The sequence below is a fragment of the Octopus bimaculoides genome, chromosome 4, assembly GCF_001194135.2.
Source record: "Octopus bimaculoides isolate UCB-OBI-ISO-001 chromosome 4, ASM119413v2, whole genome shotgun sequence".
In the NCBI taxonomy this organism is placed as follows: Eukaryota; Metazoa; Mollusca; class Cephalopoda; order Octopoda; family Octopodidae; genus Octopus; species Octopus bimaculoides.
This window is the reverse complement of record NC_068984.1, coordinates 21,285,888-21,302,729: the sequence shown is the minus strand read 5'-3', so window position 1 is coordinate 21,302,729 and position 16,842 is coordinate 21,285,888. Positions and strand designations below refer to the sequence as shown.

Below are 16,842 nucleotides of genomic sequence, written 5' to 3'. Positions count from 1 at the left end.
TCAAGATGTTCGCGGGAGAGAGAGGTGGCACCGATACAGTCGTCGATATCTTATACTATAGCCTTGGGCTAACCAAAACCTTGTGAGTGGATTTGGTAGACAGAAACTGAAAGAAGCTTGTGTGTGTATCTGAGTGGTTGGCGTTAGGAAGGGCATCCAGCTGTAGAAACTCTGCCATATTAGATTGGAGCCTGGTGTAGCCATCCGGTTGCACCAGTCCTCAGTCAAATCGTCCAACCCATACTAGCATGGAAAGCGGACGTTAAACGATGATGATGATACGATGGTGTGTGTGTGTGTCTCTATTCCTCTTTACCACTCGTCAAACAGTGTTGGTGTGTCTACATTCTTGTAACTTAGCAGCTCAGCAAAAAGTCTAATAAGATAGGTACTAGGCTTTAAAAAACAAAATGACTCCTGGGGTTGATTTGTTTGGCTAAAATCCTTCAAGTGGTGCCACAGCATGGCCACATTCAAATGACTGAAACAAGTAAAAGATAAAAAATATATATCTGGGTGAGTAGATGGGTGTTTGTGTTTGTCTGTTTAACTTTGTTATGATTGTAAATAGGTGTGTCGTTGTCAAAAAAGTAATGTTGTTCATTTACAGTGTTCAGTGAAAACATGTCTGTCTCGAGGAAAAAATATTACCTTACTCGGAAACAGGTGAAGGTTGATAGCAGGAAGGGCATTCAGTCATAGAAAATCTGCCTCAACAAATTCCATTTGACTCCTGGAAACATGGAGAAACAGATGGTAATACGATGATGACGATTATCTAGCTATCCATCCATCATACTTTTGCACCTTCTGTCTGCTAAATTTCACTGAAATGGTAAGGTTAGTCCATTCCAGGGCTGTAGTAGAAGATATTTGCCCAAAGTACCATGTTGTACTATCATACCTGGAAGTATGTGGTCGGAAAGGAAACATTTTAACTGGACAGCCATACTGCCTTCTATATACTACCATGCTAATATGATATGGTCCATAAAGTCACTGTAAATTCTTGGCATTTATTCTTTTCTTTTTAGGCCTATCAATAATAGTGATTTTCAGCATATTGATTTTGTTATCTGATGGCTTTTCTTTCTTACTTTGTTTTTGTATCTTTTCTAGACTAATCCAAAGGAACCTAATGAAGATGTGAAAGAAGAGACTACACTGCTGGTTGGTGAAAGCGTGGAAAGTAGTAGAGAGCGGATAACTTTATCAAGTATGTAATTTTATTATTTGAGTTTTATTTTGTACTAAACTTGAACAAGGCACAATAATAGCACATACATCTGTGCTTAGGAGTATCTGATTATGAGCAGTAATCTTGAGGTGATTACTGTTAGGAAAGAAAAGGTACACTAAAGTTGATACAACATTGGTTAGTCAGAGTTCATCATTAGTATAGAGCAGTCTAACATTAAACTTATTCTGATCTGAGAGATAAATAAAAGCTTTAGATTGGTAATTTAGCTTAGAGATTCTCATAGCTAAAGTCCTCAATGATGTCAAGAGCTATGATGTTGCTTTTACAGAAGTCCTCAAGGACACCAGACCACTGGTGTATAATTAAGGCTCTTGTGGGTACCATATTGTTGATTACGGGGAAAGGAAACAGAATGAAGTAAATGTTGTTTAACTCTAGTTTAACCCTGATCAAGCAGACCAATGATCAAATGTAATCCAGCCATGACTATCTTCTCTCTCTCTCTCTCTCTCTCAGGGACAATGCATGCAAGACTACACTATCCAATGTGCCTCTCTTTTCTAAGATGATAGCGTGTAATTCAAGACACATTTGGCTGTTATTTCTTGCAGGCTGTGTGACCACTTAAGCTCCCATCTGTTCTTTCATGCCATCTCACTATTTTTCCTATCACTGTCTAAGACAGGCTCATTCCTATTCACAGTACCATCGCATTGTTTTTCTCATCATGTTCTCTGGTACTCTCACCTCTCTTTCACTAATCTCACTCTCTCCTATTCAATACACTCTCTATTTGCTTCCTATATTGCACACTTGCTCTCCTCTCTGACTGTCTCTTCTGTCCTTCCTCTTGGTCATATTGCATTGAAAATAAGAAAGTGATAATTTTTAGTCTTGTGGGTCACAAGAAGGTGCACAGCTTTGTATCTATAGTATTTGGTTCACAGCCTTAAAAGTGTGAGCCAAAGACATCCTGGCATAGAAGCCATGCCAAAAAATGGACTATTTTGAGCAAGACATAATCCTTCAATCTGTCTTTGAGAGTGGTAACTCTAAATAAGGTTTGAATAAAATCATGGCAACCTATCAAATCTATCAAATCTATGCTAGCATTGAAAGTGGTTGTAAAAGTGGGTGTGAAAATAAATATACGCCTTGGGTAAATGTTTTCTGCAACAGCTCCAGACCAATCTAACCATTATGAATGGATTTGATAGATGGAAATTGAAAGAAGGTCATCGTATGTGTTTAATGTGTGTATGCTTGTGTACTGTTGTCCTGACAGGACCATTATACAAGTGATGATGTGCATTTCCAGTTTTCATGGGAAAACATGCCTGACCATGGGAAATGTTACCTTTCTTGGAAATAGATGAGGGTTGGTGGCAGGAAAGGCATCTGGACATAGAAAATTTACTTCAACAAATTCCATCTCACTCATGCAAGTATGAACATGTGGATGTTAAATAATCATGATGATTGATCATCAGTCACGTTTCTACTCACTGATAACACAATGTCCAGCTCATATTCATATCTCAACAAAGACCTTTTTGGAAATGTCTTTAAAATGAAGTATATTATCTGGTTTAATTATTTTATCTCTAATAAAAATCAGAACCTTTCTAAACACTCAGAACTTTCATAATATCCTTTTGACATTTATTGCCTCCACTTCAGCTTACAATGTCCCCCGGTGGGGTGTTATCACCCAGGTTAAGAACCAGTCAACTAAAGTACTATAAACACTATGATACATTGTGTCACAGAGTGACACATTCCAGTCTTTATGTAAGCATTTCACCTCAGAATCACACCACTCAGTGGTAAATTAAGCAACCAAGGAAGACTGCACGTGGTTGTGCGACCATCTAAAAATAGCAGACAAACCTCCCTCATTGTGCACCTTATCTTAAGGTAAGGAAGGGCACACTGGATTATGTTGTCCTAAATATAGTATCTGAAAAAACAGACAAGAAGATTACATCTGAATTATCTTTGGTGTGCGTGTGTGAGAGAGATAGACAGAGAGGGATTCTGTGTGAATGTGTACATTCTACTTTGAGCTGAGCTACAGATATTGATATTTGTTGACATTTCTGTCAACAAATCAAGCAGTGGCTGTATGCTTTCAAAGTTGACTGAAATAAAAACATACTTGAAAAATAGTTTAATGACAGGAAATGCATTCAGCTGTAAAATCAATACCTCATTAATATGTATCCATTTAACCCATGCTCACATGGAAAAAAGCCATAAAATGATGCATATTGAATGAACAAAATATAACATTTGTGATGTCATTGTGTGTTACATTCTGTGGAGGAAAATCCTGCCCCAAAATTCCAGTTTTCAAAACGTGATACAGCATAGTGTTTGTTATTGAAACAAAATAGATGTTACAACTTTGATTATACTTCAGCCCTATAGGTCAATGACAGAACATTTGTATGGTTCCATGACTTGCTAGAAACAGCAACCAAATCTACTTCTAATTGCACAACTTACTGTCTTAACTTTTTAGCATTTAAACTGGCCATATCTGGCCAAACTTTTCAACTTGTTTTATGTTCAAACTAACCAGATCCAGACTATTTGTAATGCCATTCTTAAAGTAAACAATCATATCATTGAAATCACAAAACTGTGAGATAAGCCATGGTTAATTCAAAACAATGTGAATAAATAAACATTACATTTGACAAAATAATCTGAATGCTAATGGATTAGACAAAAACAGGACATGTTGGATAATGTAGTTGTCCATGTACAAGACCTGAAAACAACAAAAAGAAGAATGTTGAGATGGTCAGGGCTGGAATGTCTTTGATCAGGTTTATTTTTCTTAAGTTTTATGGCTCATCAGTCCACTTACCTGGTTTTGTGGCATATAAATAACAGAGAGCACAATGTTCCCCTAGAATGGGATGTCAGTCCATTGCATGATTTAAGGTCAGCAATTTTGAGAGGAGTGGGCAAGTAGGCTCCATCAATCCCAGTACTTAACTTATCATCATCATTGTTATCATCATCATTGTTATCATCATTTAACTTCCATTGTCCATGCTGGCATGGGTTGGACGGTTTGACCAGAGCCAGCAAGCCGGGGAGCTGCACTAGACTTCACTCCGATTTGGCATGGTTTCTATGGCTGGATGCCCTTCCTAATGCCAACCACTTTACAGAATGTGCTGGGTGCCTTTACATAGCACCACATGGATGCTTTTATGTGGTGTTGCACAGGTGCTTTTACACGGCACTGCATGTGTGCTTTTATATGGCACCACAAGTGCTTTACCCTAGAGGGACCAGTCTTAACACTTCTACTGCAGAGTACGGGTCTTCTTGAAGACAGCAAAGCACCAGAGATCTTGGTCTTATTTTATTCACTCCGAAGGAATGAAAAGCAAGGCTGACTTTTGTGGGATTGAACTCAGAACATAAAGAGCTGGAAGAAATGTCACTAAGCAATTTGCCCAATCTGCTAACAATTCTGTCACCTTGCCACTTTACCTGTCAAGGTTTATCTGGAGGTAAGCATCAAAATGTGTACTTGAGCCTCGTTCTGTGTTACACTGAATTTGATGCGTTTAAACCTGATTCTGAAAATTAATTTTCTCTTGCAAATTCGTTAACTGTTAGTGTCAGTGTTACCGAGTCAACAAAGTTCCATTGTGAAGTAATGATATCATTAATTCACAACAGCTGGTTGGCTTCTGTTTCAACGAATCACAAACTTGTTGCAGCTGGAACTAATTCTATTATAAAGAATCAAGGAATCAATCAAATTGGAAACAATTTCTCTCTCTCTCTCTCTCTCTCTCTCTCTCTCTCTCTCTCTCTCTCTCTCTCTCCCACTTTTATTTTTGCTTTATTTTTGTTTTACTCATTTCTTCAGATGCCTTCCTTAAATTTCCTTTTAAATCATGTTAAACTTGGTAATTAGTATTCTAGCAAAAATGACCTCGTTAATGAAATTTACTTGAGTGTAAATTACACAACGAAATAATTCTTGACACAAAGTCATCTAATTATTGCTTTTATTTTTCTTTTCATTTTTTCTTCTTTTTTTTTTCTCTATTGATAACGGAACTTCATTTTAATAGTTTCCTCTGTGTTATGTTCCATGCTATCAATTTCTGATTATCTTAATAACGAAAATAATAATAATGATGTTAACGATGATAATAATAATGACAAAACTGATAATGATGGTGGTGATTATGATGATGATTGTCATCATTGTTGTCGCCTTTTAGTGTTGTTGTTGTTGTTGTTATCCTGAAAATTTATGCGATATCAATTTCTTTGTGTGGTAAGAGGAAGAGGCTTTTCTTAGCAATCCAATGTATAACTTCTAAGAAGGAGGTTGTGTGTGTGTGTGTGTTTTGTGGGAAAGAATAGCAAGAAGATGATTTTTAAAGTGGATATTATATTTAGCATTTCATCTAGAGTTACTTTCGAATTTTGAAACCTTCAAACAATGTAGGGCAGGGAACAATCTTATTTATTTTCATCAATTTTACAATTTAGGTAAAATTTTGACTTTGTCGTTTAGTTCTTACTTTTTTATTTTTTTTTTGTATTTTTATTTTTATTTCTGAATAGGCAGTGGAGGAGTTTGTGTGTGTGTACACATCAACATAGATTTTTCTAAGTATTTTTAGAACATCTATTTATAATTGAGAACACATACGACTGGAAAAATTACTTAAGATTTTGATGACACATTTCACAGAACAAAAGACTTTGCTCTTTTATTTACATATGAGCTTGTTTGTTCACAATTTGGCTTTAATTTCAGCCAACATTCAGTGTCATCCAATAGTGTTACAATGTAAAATAAAGTGTCTTGCTCAAGGACACAATGTGCTGCCAGGAACCAAACTCACATCTTCATGTTCTTGAGCCGAATACCCTAACCACTAAGTCAAATGCCTTCACTACATGCCCTAACTCTTCGAAACGCTTAGTTTAGAATAGGGGCAGCTGATGAAGGAAATATTCTCTATGTGGCCTGTTTGTTTTCTGTACTCTGTTTATGTTCTGTTTTTCATTTTGTCCACATTTTTTTTGTGACTTCCTGTACCCAGATATGCATCTATATACACATGTAGATGTAGGCATGTACGTATATATGCATATACTCACATATTATTTGTATTATTATATATATATATATATATATATATATATATATATTTGGAGAAATTGGAATCAACAAGAAGGAATATGATTAGACAGTTATTTTTTATTCACTACAATAGTTTTCACTCAATATAGTTCTCCAAAAATACAGTTACTTGGTTATGTAACTGTTTGTTTGCTTAATGAGATCTAGTTGTTTCCTCGGGTAATATTTAAGTGTTGTCTCTGTTACTTTAATATCTTCGACTTCAAGGTCATCCCATCTGTCCGTCTTGGTTTGAATTAAGTAGTAGCTGGTGGATTCATGTTGTTTGCTATGAGTGGTTATAGCAGTCTGTCAACGCACTCTGGCAGCAAACATCTACCAGCTACTAGTAAATTCAAACCAAGACAGATGGACGGGAAAGCCTTGAAGTCGAAGATTTTAAACTAACGGAGACAACATTTAAATATCACATGAGGAAGCACAACTAGATCTCATTATGCAAACATAGTTGCATAATCAAATGCCTGTATTTTTGGAGAACTACGTTGTGTGGAAGCAATTGTAATGACTAAAAACTAACTGTCCAACTGTACTCTTTCTTGTTGACTCCAATTTCTTCAGTTTTATATTTACACATGACAAATGCCCAAACGTAAACTTGGAAGTAAATAATAATGCTACCGGATAGTATTGGATAATTCTGAGGGTGGATAAGCTTTATACTGTACTCTGCTACCATAACTGTACATATACCATAACTATATATATATATATATATATATATATATTAATATTTTGCTTAGGCATAGCAAGACTAATAACCTGGTGTAGAACTCAATATACGTATGGTCCAGAAAACAATGTTAGATGAGTACAGAGTGGTAACACAAACAAAGAGATGACACTGGTAAAATCAAAGGTTATGTAATTAACTTCATTAGCTTACAGTTGTTTCTGTTAAAAGATGTTGTGAACTCTTAGTTGAGACCTTTCCATAGGAATCAACATTAAATTTCTCACTCTTAACACCTCTCTTTTCTCTTTTACTCTTTTACTTGTTTCAGTCATTTGACTGCGGCCATGCTGGAGCACCGCCTTTAGTCGAGCAAATTGACCTCAGGACTTATTCTTTGGAAGCCTAGTACTTATTCTATCGGTCTCTTTTGCCGAACCGCTAAGTTACGGGGACGTAAACACACCACCATCGGTTGTCAAGCGATGTTGGGGGGACAAACACAGACACACAAACACATGCATATATATATACATATATACGACAGGCTTCTTTCAGTTTCCATCTACCAAATCCACTCACAAGGCTTTGGTCGGCCCGAGGCTATAGTAGAAGACACTTGCCCAAGGTGCCACGCAGTGGGACTGAACCCGGAACCATGTGGTTGGTAAGCAAGCCACTTACCACACAGCCACTCCTGCGCCTGTATGTTCTGAAACTGTAATTTTCCAAAATAAAGTGCATTTCATATTCAAGGCTCTGATGAACTTTTAGGATGTTGCCCAGGTACTCAACTAAGAGTCCACCACATCCTATAGCAGAAATAGCTCTAACCTAATAAAGTTCATCACATAACCTTTGTTTTTTCCAGATCTGGTTGTTGGTGTTACAGGTTGTTTATCAGTGTTGGCAACAGCTGCTGCTGCTGCTGCAGTTGTTGTTGTTGTTTGGCAGTGATGGTGTTGGCAGATGAAATAGAGGCAGTGGAATATATGTTGATGAACGTCAGCTGACTATTCTCTTTGTACAAAATTCCTTGAGTTGAGTGAAGCAATTTATTGGAACGGTTACTAGTTGTTTCTCAACAAAATGTTCTGTCATAAATACCTAGTTTAGATTCAGTTCAGAACGGATGATGGTAAACAACTATTTTTCATTGTAAATAAACACAAGGATGCTTAATACGTGAATTGAGATTTTCGTTTTTTTTTAGAAGTGTCTTTCAAAAAATGTGGGTTCACCAATTGCCTTATGTTTGCGTCCTTATAAAATCTATGGAGGTTCTGTTTTTCATGAGGTGGCCAGGTATGGCTGCAGGGATAAGAAACTTGCTTCTCCACCATTTGGTCTTGGTTCAGTCTTGCTGCATGACATCTTGGGCAAGTGTCTTCTGCTATAGCCCTGGGTCAACTAAAGCCTTTAGAGTGAATTTTTGGATTTGGTAGTTGGAAACTGAGAGAAGCCCATCTTGTGTGTATCTGACCTACAATCAAAGGCATTCCAGCTTTGACTATTCCATTTGTAAACATTTAGGAGTATATTGTCAAATATGTCCTTCTTCTTTAAAGACAGTGGGATGAGCAATTACATTGAAGCTGCCTTGTTGGCCCCTCTGTAAGTCTGATGTTGTTGTGTAGACCCAGGTCAGCCTTGGACACATAGGTAATTAGCCAAACGATGTGGTGTGGCTCACTGATCAATCTTTCCAGTCATAGCTTATCTTTGTCTAGCTAAGGACTATACTGTACATTCCAGTATGAACAAACAAATTGTACAAAGTGCAGTGGACATTCTGGACATACTGCACTCTTTCCACTGTCCTCTTTATTCCTCTACACACACACACACACACACACACACATACCCATACATACATACATATGCACACATATATACATACATACACATAGATACATGCATATATATGCACATACACGTACATACACATACATGCACATGTACACACACATACAAATACAAGTACACACATACATACACATGTACACACACACACATACACAAATTGTGTGTATGTACAAGCTTCTTTCAGTTTCCATCTACCAAATTTACTCACAAGGCCTTTGTTGACTCAGACCTATAACCCAATGTAATGCACAGTAGAACTGAATGTGAAACTTTGTGGTTGGGAAGTGAATTTCTTAACTACATAGCTATGTGTATGTCTAGGCCACATCTTTGCTTGTGTGTGTGTGTGTGTGTGTGTGTGTGTGCTATTTTTGTTCCTAGTTTTATTTTAAAAGCCAGCATTTCTAGTATTTTTCCCCTTATTTGTTTATAAATGTCATTGCTCTTATGTATGATAAAAGGACCTGTCTAATTTGATTTGAACATATTTGGAATGGTGGGTGCCTGTTTTCTAATAGTAAGAATATTTCCTGAATTATTATTACATGGATGCTGTAACTGATGGTAAAATCTTTTAGTTCCATAAAAACTACAAATGTGGGTTTAGTGCTCTTAGTAATGTCACTGCAAAATGTTTAGATTTATTCTTTGTTAACCTCTAGCTCTGTAGTACAAATGTCTTGTTTTCAAAAGTTCTGAATTAAAATATTCCACCAAATCTTAGTCACAATTTGTGTTCCTGACACTAGCTTAATGATAACTAAGTTATTTTACTAAATTCTTCATCATATTCAAAATAAATTGAAAGAAACACAGAGCATCTCAAAATAAATACGGCAACAAAAGGGTTATTGTAACAATGGATTGTGTCCCTTGCATGAGTGATTGGTCTTCTGTTTTAAATAGTTTCCTTTAGTTATCTGTGTAAACAAATTATTCCTATTTACATTTTTCATAGTTATTTGCAATTTGTTGTGAATAGATTGGGAGGTTCAGGAAGGATTGGCTTAAACCATAATGGCCATTATATATTACTCTATATGGTTATTTCTTTGTATACATTAAATGTAGTTCTCTATTATTGTGTTTGTGTTGTTGATGTTGGTGGTGGTGGTGGAGGTAGTAGTAGTGTTGCATGCATTCTTGATAAACCTTACTTGAGTCATTGTTTAGTGACTGTGTGGTTTGTTGATGGTGGTGGTAGCAGTGTTGGTAAAGGTGTTTGAATGTATGTAAAACGATATCTGAATGCATGTTTGATATAAAAGGTAGTATGAAAATGCTCTTAACAGCTTTTTGTTTAGTTCTAGCCTTATGGTCACATTCAGTGGATGTATGATTAATTATTTCTGGATCAGGATTCCAATATGCCACAAATAGCATTCCAAGATCTTCCTCATGCCATCAAGTCATCAAATGGCCTCTTGTGACTCCTTGAGAAGTACTGTGTGCTTATCAGTGAATTTTAATGGAGAAAATGCGAAGTTAGTTTCCTGTTGACTTCTTTTAAGAATTGTTTTAACTTCATCATGTCTACTAGAAATGTGATTCTCAGGCTGACAAACACCAGCAGCCCTTCAACCCACAAAAAAAATACTGGTGAAATTTTTTGACACCCTAACCTCTATAAATACATCTGCATAAATTCTTCTTTATTTAACATGGTGGTGGACATGTTTAAAAACTTTAAAATATTTCAGTTTTATTCAACATGATAATTTGTCCACCTCCTTTACAATCCTTACATTGAGAAATGGCTTGACTCTCTGTCAGTTATAACGACAAGTATTCCAGTTGATCTGATCACCAGAACAGCCGACTCATGAAATTAATGTAAAAGTGGCAGAGGTCTCTACAGACATGCATACCCTTAACATAGTTCTCAGGCAGATTCAGTGTGACACAGAATGTGACAAAGCTGGCCCTTTTGAATTACAGGTACAACTTATTTTTGCTAGTGGAGTGGACTGGAGCAACGTGGAATAAAGTATTTTGCTCAAGGGCACAACTGTTGCTGGTACTCAGTCACTTACAATGTCGAGGGTTCCAGTTGATCCGATCAACAGAACAGCCTGCTCGTGAAATTAACATGCAAGTAGCTGAGCACTCCACAGACATGTGTACCCTTAACGTAATTCTCGGGGATATTCAGCGTGACACAGTGTGACAAGGCTGACCCTTTGAATTACAGGCACAACAGGAAGTAAGAGTGAGAGAAAGTTGTGGTGAAAGAGTACAGCAGGGTTCGCCACCATCCCCTGCCGGAGCTTCGTGGAGCTTTAGGTGTTTTCGCTCAATAAACACTCACAACACCCGGTCTGGAAATTGAAACCGCGATCCTATGACCGCGAGTCCGCTGCCCTAACCACTGGGCCATTGTGCCTCCACAAGGGCACAACATGCTATCAGGAATTGAACTGACAACCTTATCATCATCAGCCAAATTCCCTAATCACTAAACCATGCGCTTTCCATGAGAAACACTGCGCTAAACGCAGATGATATTGTTAAACCTGCCTGAACACTTAAAACATAAAAAGCACACAAATATCAGGAAGTATTTTGTCAAATGCTGTGATAATTCTGTTTGGACTGGTATTTATTTATTGACACTGGAAGGATGGGAGGGAAAGTGTATCTTAGTGTGATTTGAACTCAGAATGCATAGAGCTAGAACAAGTACTGCAAGCATTCTCTGATGCTCTGGATGGATATTGTATGTAGTGACTGGAAGGATGAAAGGTAAAGTTGACCACAGTATGATTTGAACTTGGAATGCAATGAAGTGGAACAAATATTGCAAGACATTTTGTCTGAAGCTCTAACAATTTTGTCATTTCTTCACCTTAACATTCCTAAATATTTAGTACTTGTTGCTCACCAGCTTGGTGAACTGAGACAAGTAGAATATATAATACTACCCCTTAATACTCTTTAATGAAATTCCTAATGATGATTTGAAATGAAACCCAATGAGCTGGTGGCACAACACCATACCTAAGTAGTCATTCCGTTTCTACTGTGTCAATGTGTGTCTGGGGAGTTTAAGAGAGGGATAGATATTGTAATGGGGAGATTGAACTTATTGGTGTGTGTGTGTGTGTGAGAGAGAGAGAGAGGTAATGAATGAATAATGATTGCTCAGTGTTAGTAAATATAGGTTTGCAAAACCCCAAGTCAATGTTCGTATGGAAACACACACCCTTTCATTTGGTATTTCATGTAGTTATTTTAAAGGTAAAAAAAATTTGAAATATTGTTTTTAAATTAAAAAAAAAAATTAAAAAGTGATAATAAATAGTTTAAAAGAGGCAAATGCTAATTTAACAGGCTTTTGTGTGGTGTAAAATTACAGGTAGCAGTCTTGAGTTTTACAGTAAGTTACAGAAAGTCATATGATTGTGTTGTTGTTGTTGTTGTTGAGTAATCCTATATGAATCTTGCTTGGATCGACATGTGAACATTCTTGTCTTTTCTTCTGGAACAGTGAGGTCAGTTTATTCCCTTTGCTAAATGTTTTAGGAGAGAAGGATGCTTAATTGCTAAAACTCGTGGAACAAACATGCAAAGAGAAAATAATCATGTTTGCAGAAGAAAATGAATTGCTAACCAACACTCAGCAGGGTTTCCATTTAAGAAGTTGCTACCCACAGCTTCTGCATCATTATGACTGTGTATTATTGCAAGCATGGTTGTGTGGTTAAGAAGCATGCTTTCCCACTATATATTTTGAGTTGAGTTCTACTGTGTGACACCTTGGGTAAGTGTCTTCTACTGTAGCCCTGGTTTAATCAAATCTTTGTGAGTCGATTTGTGAAACAGAAACTGAAAGAAGCGTGTGCGTGCGTGCATGTCCTTGTCTTACATCATGCAATAAATACAGAATGAATATCACCATCATACAAACAGTATCCTTCACTTCCAAACTACTGTAAAAACATATTCAACTTTGACAAAATATTACCTGGCTTGGAAACAGGTGTGGTTGGCAACTGGAAGAATTCAGGCAGTGGAAAATTTGTCTTTGTAAATTTCATCTGACCCATGAAAGCATAGAAAAATGGACATTAGAATGATGATGAGGATTATTATTATTATTATCATCATTATTATTATTATTATTATTATTATTATTATTATTATTGAGCGAGATCGTTGCCAGTGCCCCTGGACTGGCTCTTGTACGGGTGGCACATAAAATACACCATTTTGAGCGTGGCCGTTGCCAGTACCGTCTGACTGGCCTTTGTGCCGGTGGCACGTAAAAGCACCCACTACACTCTCTGAGTGGTTGGTGTTAGGAAGGGCATCCAGCTGTAGAAACTCTGCCAAATCAGATTGGAGTCTGGTGTTGCCATCCGGTTTCACCAGTTCTCAGTCAAATCGTCCAACCCATGCTAGCATGGAAAGCGGACATTAAACGATGATGATGATGATTATTATTATTATTATTATTATTATTATTCTCAGAGATCAGGATCTTACTTGCTATGGTTAATTCTGTGGGAGTAGACAACAGCCTGTTGTGAAAGGTCTCTCAGAATATCTTTCCACAAATGATAATACTCTCTCTCTCTCTCTTACACACGCACGCACGCACACACACACACACACACACACACACTCTATTATTATTGAGGTAGTGAGCTGACAGAATTGTTAGCACATCAGACAAAATGCTTTGCGGCCTTTTTTCTGGCTTTACGTTCTGAGATCAAATTCCACCAAGGTTGACTTTGCTTTCCATCTTTTCAGAGTGGGTGAAACAAGTACCATTCAAGTTTTGAGCTCAATGTGATAGACTAGTCCCACAAAATTTCAGGCCTTGTGCCTATAATAGCAGAGATTATTATTATTATTATTATTATTATTATTATTATTATTATTATTGTTGTTGTTGTTGTTGTCTAACTATTAAAATGTGAATGTCGTTTATCAGAATTTTATAAAGATCTTTAATAAATTTGCTTATGGAATGGTTTATCACAGATTACGTGAACTTGGCATAATTGGAAAACTAGGAGCTGAGAGTGGCTGCGTGTCTTTTTAAGAGACTGTTACATTCTGTGGTGCTCTTTGAAGGGACATAATGTTTCAAAGTGGACTCTCTTTGGAAACCGTCTTGAGACCACTACTGTTTGTAGTGTCTCTATTTGACATGCTCTCAGTTACAGCAACAGCCACTCTCATTAGCTATACTGACAATATGAAAATATCAAAAGCAATCAAAAATCCCAATGATATGAAAGACCTCCAGAAAGGCCTCATTGTAATATACTAATGGACTGCAGAAAACAATTTGCAGTATAATGCTGAAAAATGTCTAGCATTTTGCAATTAACCCTCTAACATATTTCTAAGCTTAGGTTTGCATATAACATGTAATGAGCTTAGGGTTAAAAGACCTACACCAACCCAGAACTGGCTATGGGTTCAGTTTAATGACACACAGCCATTATTGCTTTGAGGCAACCTGGCACCAGTCTTCTGTTGAGGGAGTGTGTTAACCATTTCTCTCATCCAGTGGTTTCTCTGTTGCTGAGCTGATGTTAGTAGACAGTATCAGTTGGCAGCAGAGAATGGAGATGTCTACAAATTCTGCTGAAGAGGCAAAGATCTGTGTGAAGTGGATGTAGAAATATTTTAACAAAACTTTGACATTCTGTTGTCTATGATTCCTGATGGACCTATATCATAGTAAAAAATGCAGGAGGGCAATGGTGGTAAAATTCTTTCATTTATTAAAAACGACCTACAGAACAATGGATGGAACAACAGTGACAGCTATGCCCCTATATGGTTATATCATACATTCTGAGCTGTTGAAACTATAAAATTATGTGGTGTGTGTGTGTGTGTGTGTGTGTGTGTGTGACCCACCTCATATGTGAGTACATTTTTAATTCTAATGTATATTTATATATTTATATATGCTTTTGTCTTATATTTGTATATATAAATATAAATATACTACTATACACACACACATAAGCATGCCTGTTGTTCTACTCCATTATATATGTGCCTATCTATATTCACGTTTGTATGTGTATGTTGTGTTCCTGTTGCTGTGTCACACTCCTTTTCTCCTTAATAGATATGTCGGACTGCCAATCAATTCACATGAGCAACCTCCCTTAATTGTTCTCACTTACAAAATCACTCCCACTATCATTATCAGAGAGAGCAATTGTAGTAGGAGGTATGACATTGTTTTAAACTAATATCACTGTTAAAATAATCTTTTTTTTTTTTTTTAAAGTATCTTTTTTCTTTTCTTCTTTTAGAAGCCAACTCGGAAGTTTCTATGTTGTTACTCAATCTACTTAGAAATGACCACTAAATTTCTCTCCGACTCACATTCTACCTTCTTATTAATGCAACGATATTTTAGATCATGTAATCATAGCTTTTAAAGAAAATTAAGAAAGCTGAGAGTGGGCTGGTTTTGATCGAAGGTTTATTTGCTCAGCCCTGACTAGGAGCTAAACAGCGTCATCATTTTAACAACTACCATTCCATGCTTGCATGGATCAGATGGAATTTGTTGAGGCAGATTTTTTTAGTTGTATGCCCTTTTCTCTTGCCAGCCCTCACCTGTTTCCAGGAAAACTTAATACTTCTCCATGACTAGATACGTTTTCACAAAAGATTGAAAATGAATGACATTGTATAATGGTGACTCTCTTTTACAATTATCATATGATGTCTAGACTAAGAGGCACAAACAACCCCCTTCCCTCCATACACACACACACACACACACACAGAGGCTTTTCTTTGTTTCTGTCTGTCAAGTCCACTCATAAGGCTTTGGTTGGCCCATGCCTGTGTTTATAACAACATGATTTTAATTTAAATGCAGCATAAAAGTGAATAACAGAAATGGTGAAGCATTTGGACAAATTACCTTGTGGTATTTGTTACATCTCTTTTCTAATTAATACTTACTCTTTTACTTGTTTCAGTCATTTGACTGCGGCCATGCTGGAGCACCGCCTTTAGTCGAGCAAATCGACCCCAGGACTTATTCTTTGTAAGCCTAGTACTTATTCTATCGGTCTCTTTTGCTGAACCACTAAGTGACGGGGATGTAAACACACCAGCATCAGTTGTCAAGCGATGTTGGTGGGGCAAACACAGACATACAAACATATACACACACATATATATACATATATACAACAGGTTTCTTTCAGTTTCCATCTACCAAATCCACTCACAAGGCTTTGGTCGGCCTGAGGCGACAATAGAAAACACTTGCCCAAGGTGCCACACAGTGGGACTGAACCCAGAGCCATGTGGTTGGTAAGCAAGCTACTTACCACACAGCCACCACCAAGGTTGACTTCACATTTTGACCCTTCCATGTGGTGGGGCACCAGGGAAGGGTTTACGAAAATAACTACTGATTAATTACTGGAGATTGATTAAACTGATCATTCCCCTACCCCTCTTAATTTGTGGCTTTGGGTCCATTGTAGAAATCATTATTGTTACGATTGGAGCCCTGGACAAAATGACTTGCTGTGGTTATTGTATGAATTTTTATGTCTTCTGTTCAAATCCTACTAAAGTTAACTTCAAGTTTTCAGCCTTCCTGGAGGTCAGGAAGTGGGACTACAAAATAAGTACCAGCTTCATACTAAGGTTGATTTAGTATCTCTCTCTCTCTCTCTCTCTCGCTGGGTCATGGGAGAAAAAGCTGTACCTATGATCTTTAACCAGAGTCTCTGAGCTTTGAGCTGATAACCGAGAGAAGGCACTTTATTCATTGGTAGTTAGGTTAATTCAGAATCTGTAAGGTTCCTGGATCAACTCTTGGTGGCACTCCTATTCACCCTGATTTTAGTGTATAAACTCCTACATTCTTTTGCAACCTGTCCATGTATCACTCTTGTGACAAAC

General features: G+C 37.1%; 1 protein-coding gene across 7 annotated transcripts in view; it reads left to right on the top strand.

Moving 5' to 3' along the window:
- Positions 1 to 16,842, top strand: part of LOC106876309 (putative FERM domain-containing protein FRMD8P1) — a 118,261-nt gene that overhangs the window by 45,031 nt on the left and 56,388 nt on the right. For all 7 annotated transcript variants that reach the window (XR_001410227.2, XM_014924807.2, XM_014924804.2 and 4 more), the window contains exon 2: positions 1,120 to 1,216. Coding sequence is in view for 5 of the 7 variants with exons in the window: in XM_014924807.2 (XP_014780293.1) it covers positions 1,120 to 1,216 (97 nt within the window). In the remaining 2 variants the exon portion in view is untranslated. The remainder of the gene's footprint in view (positions 1 to 1,119; positions 1,217 to 16,842) is intronic.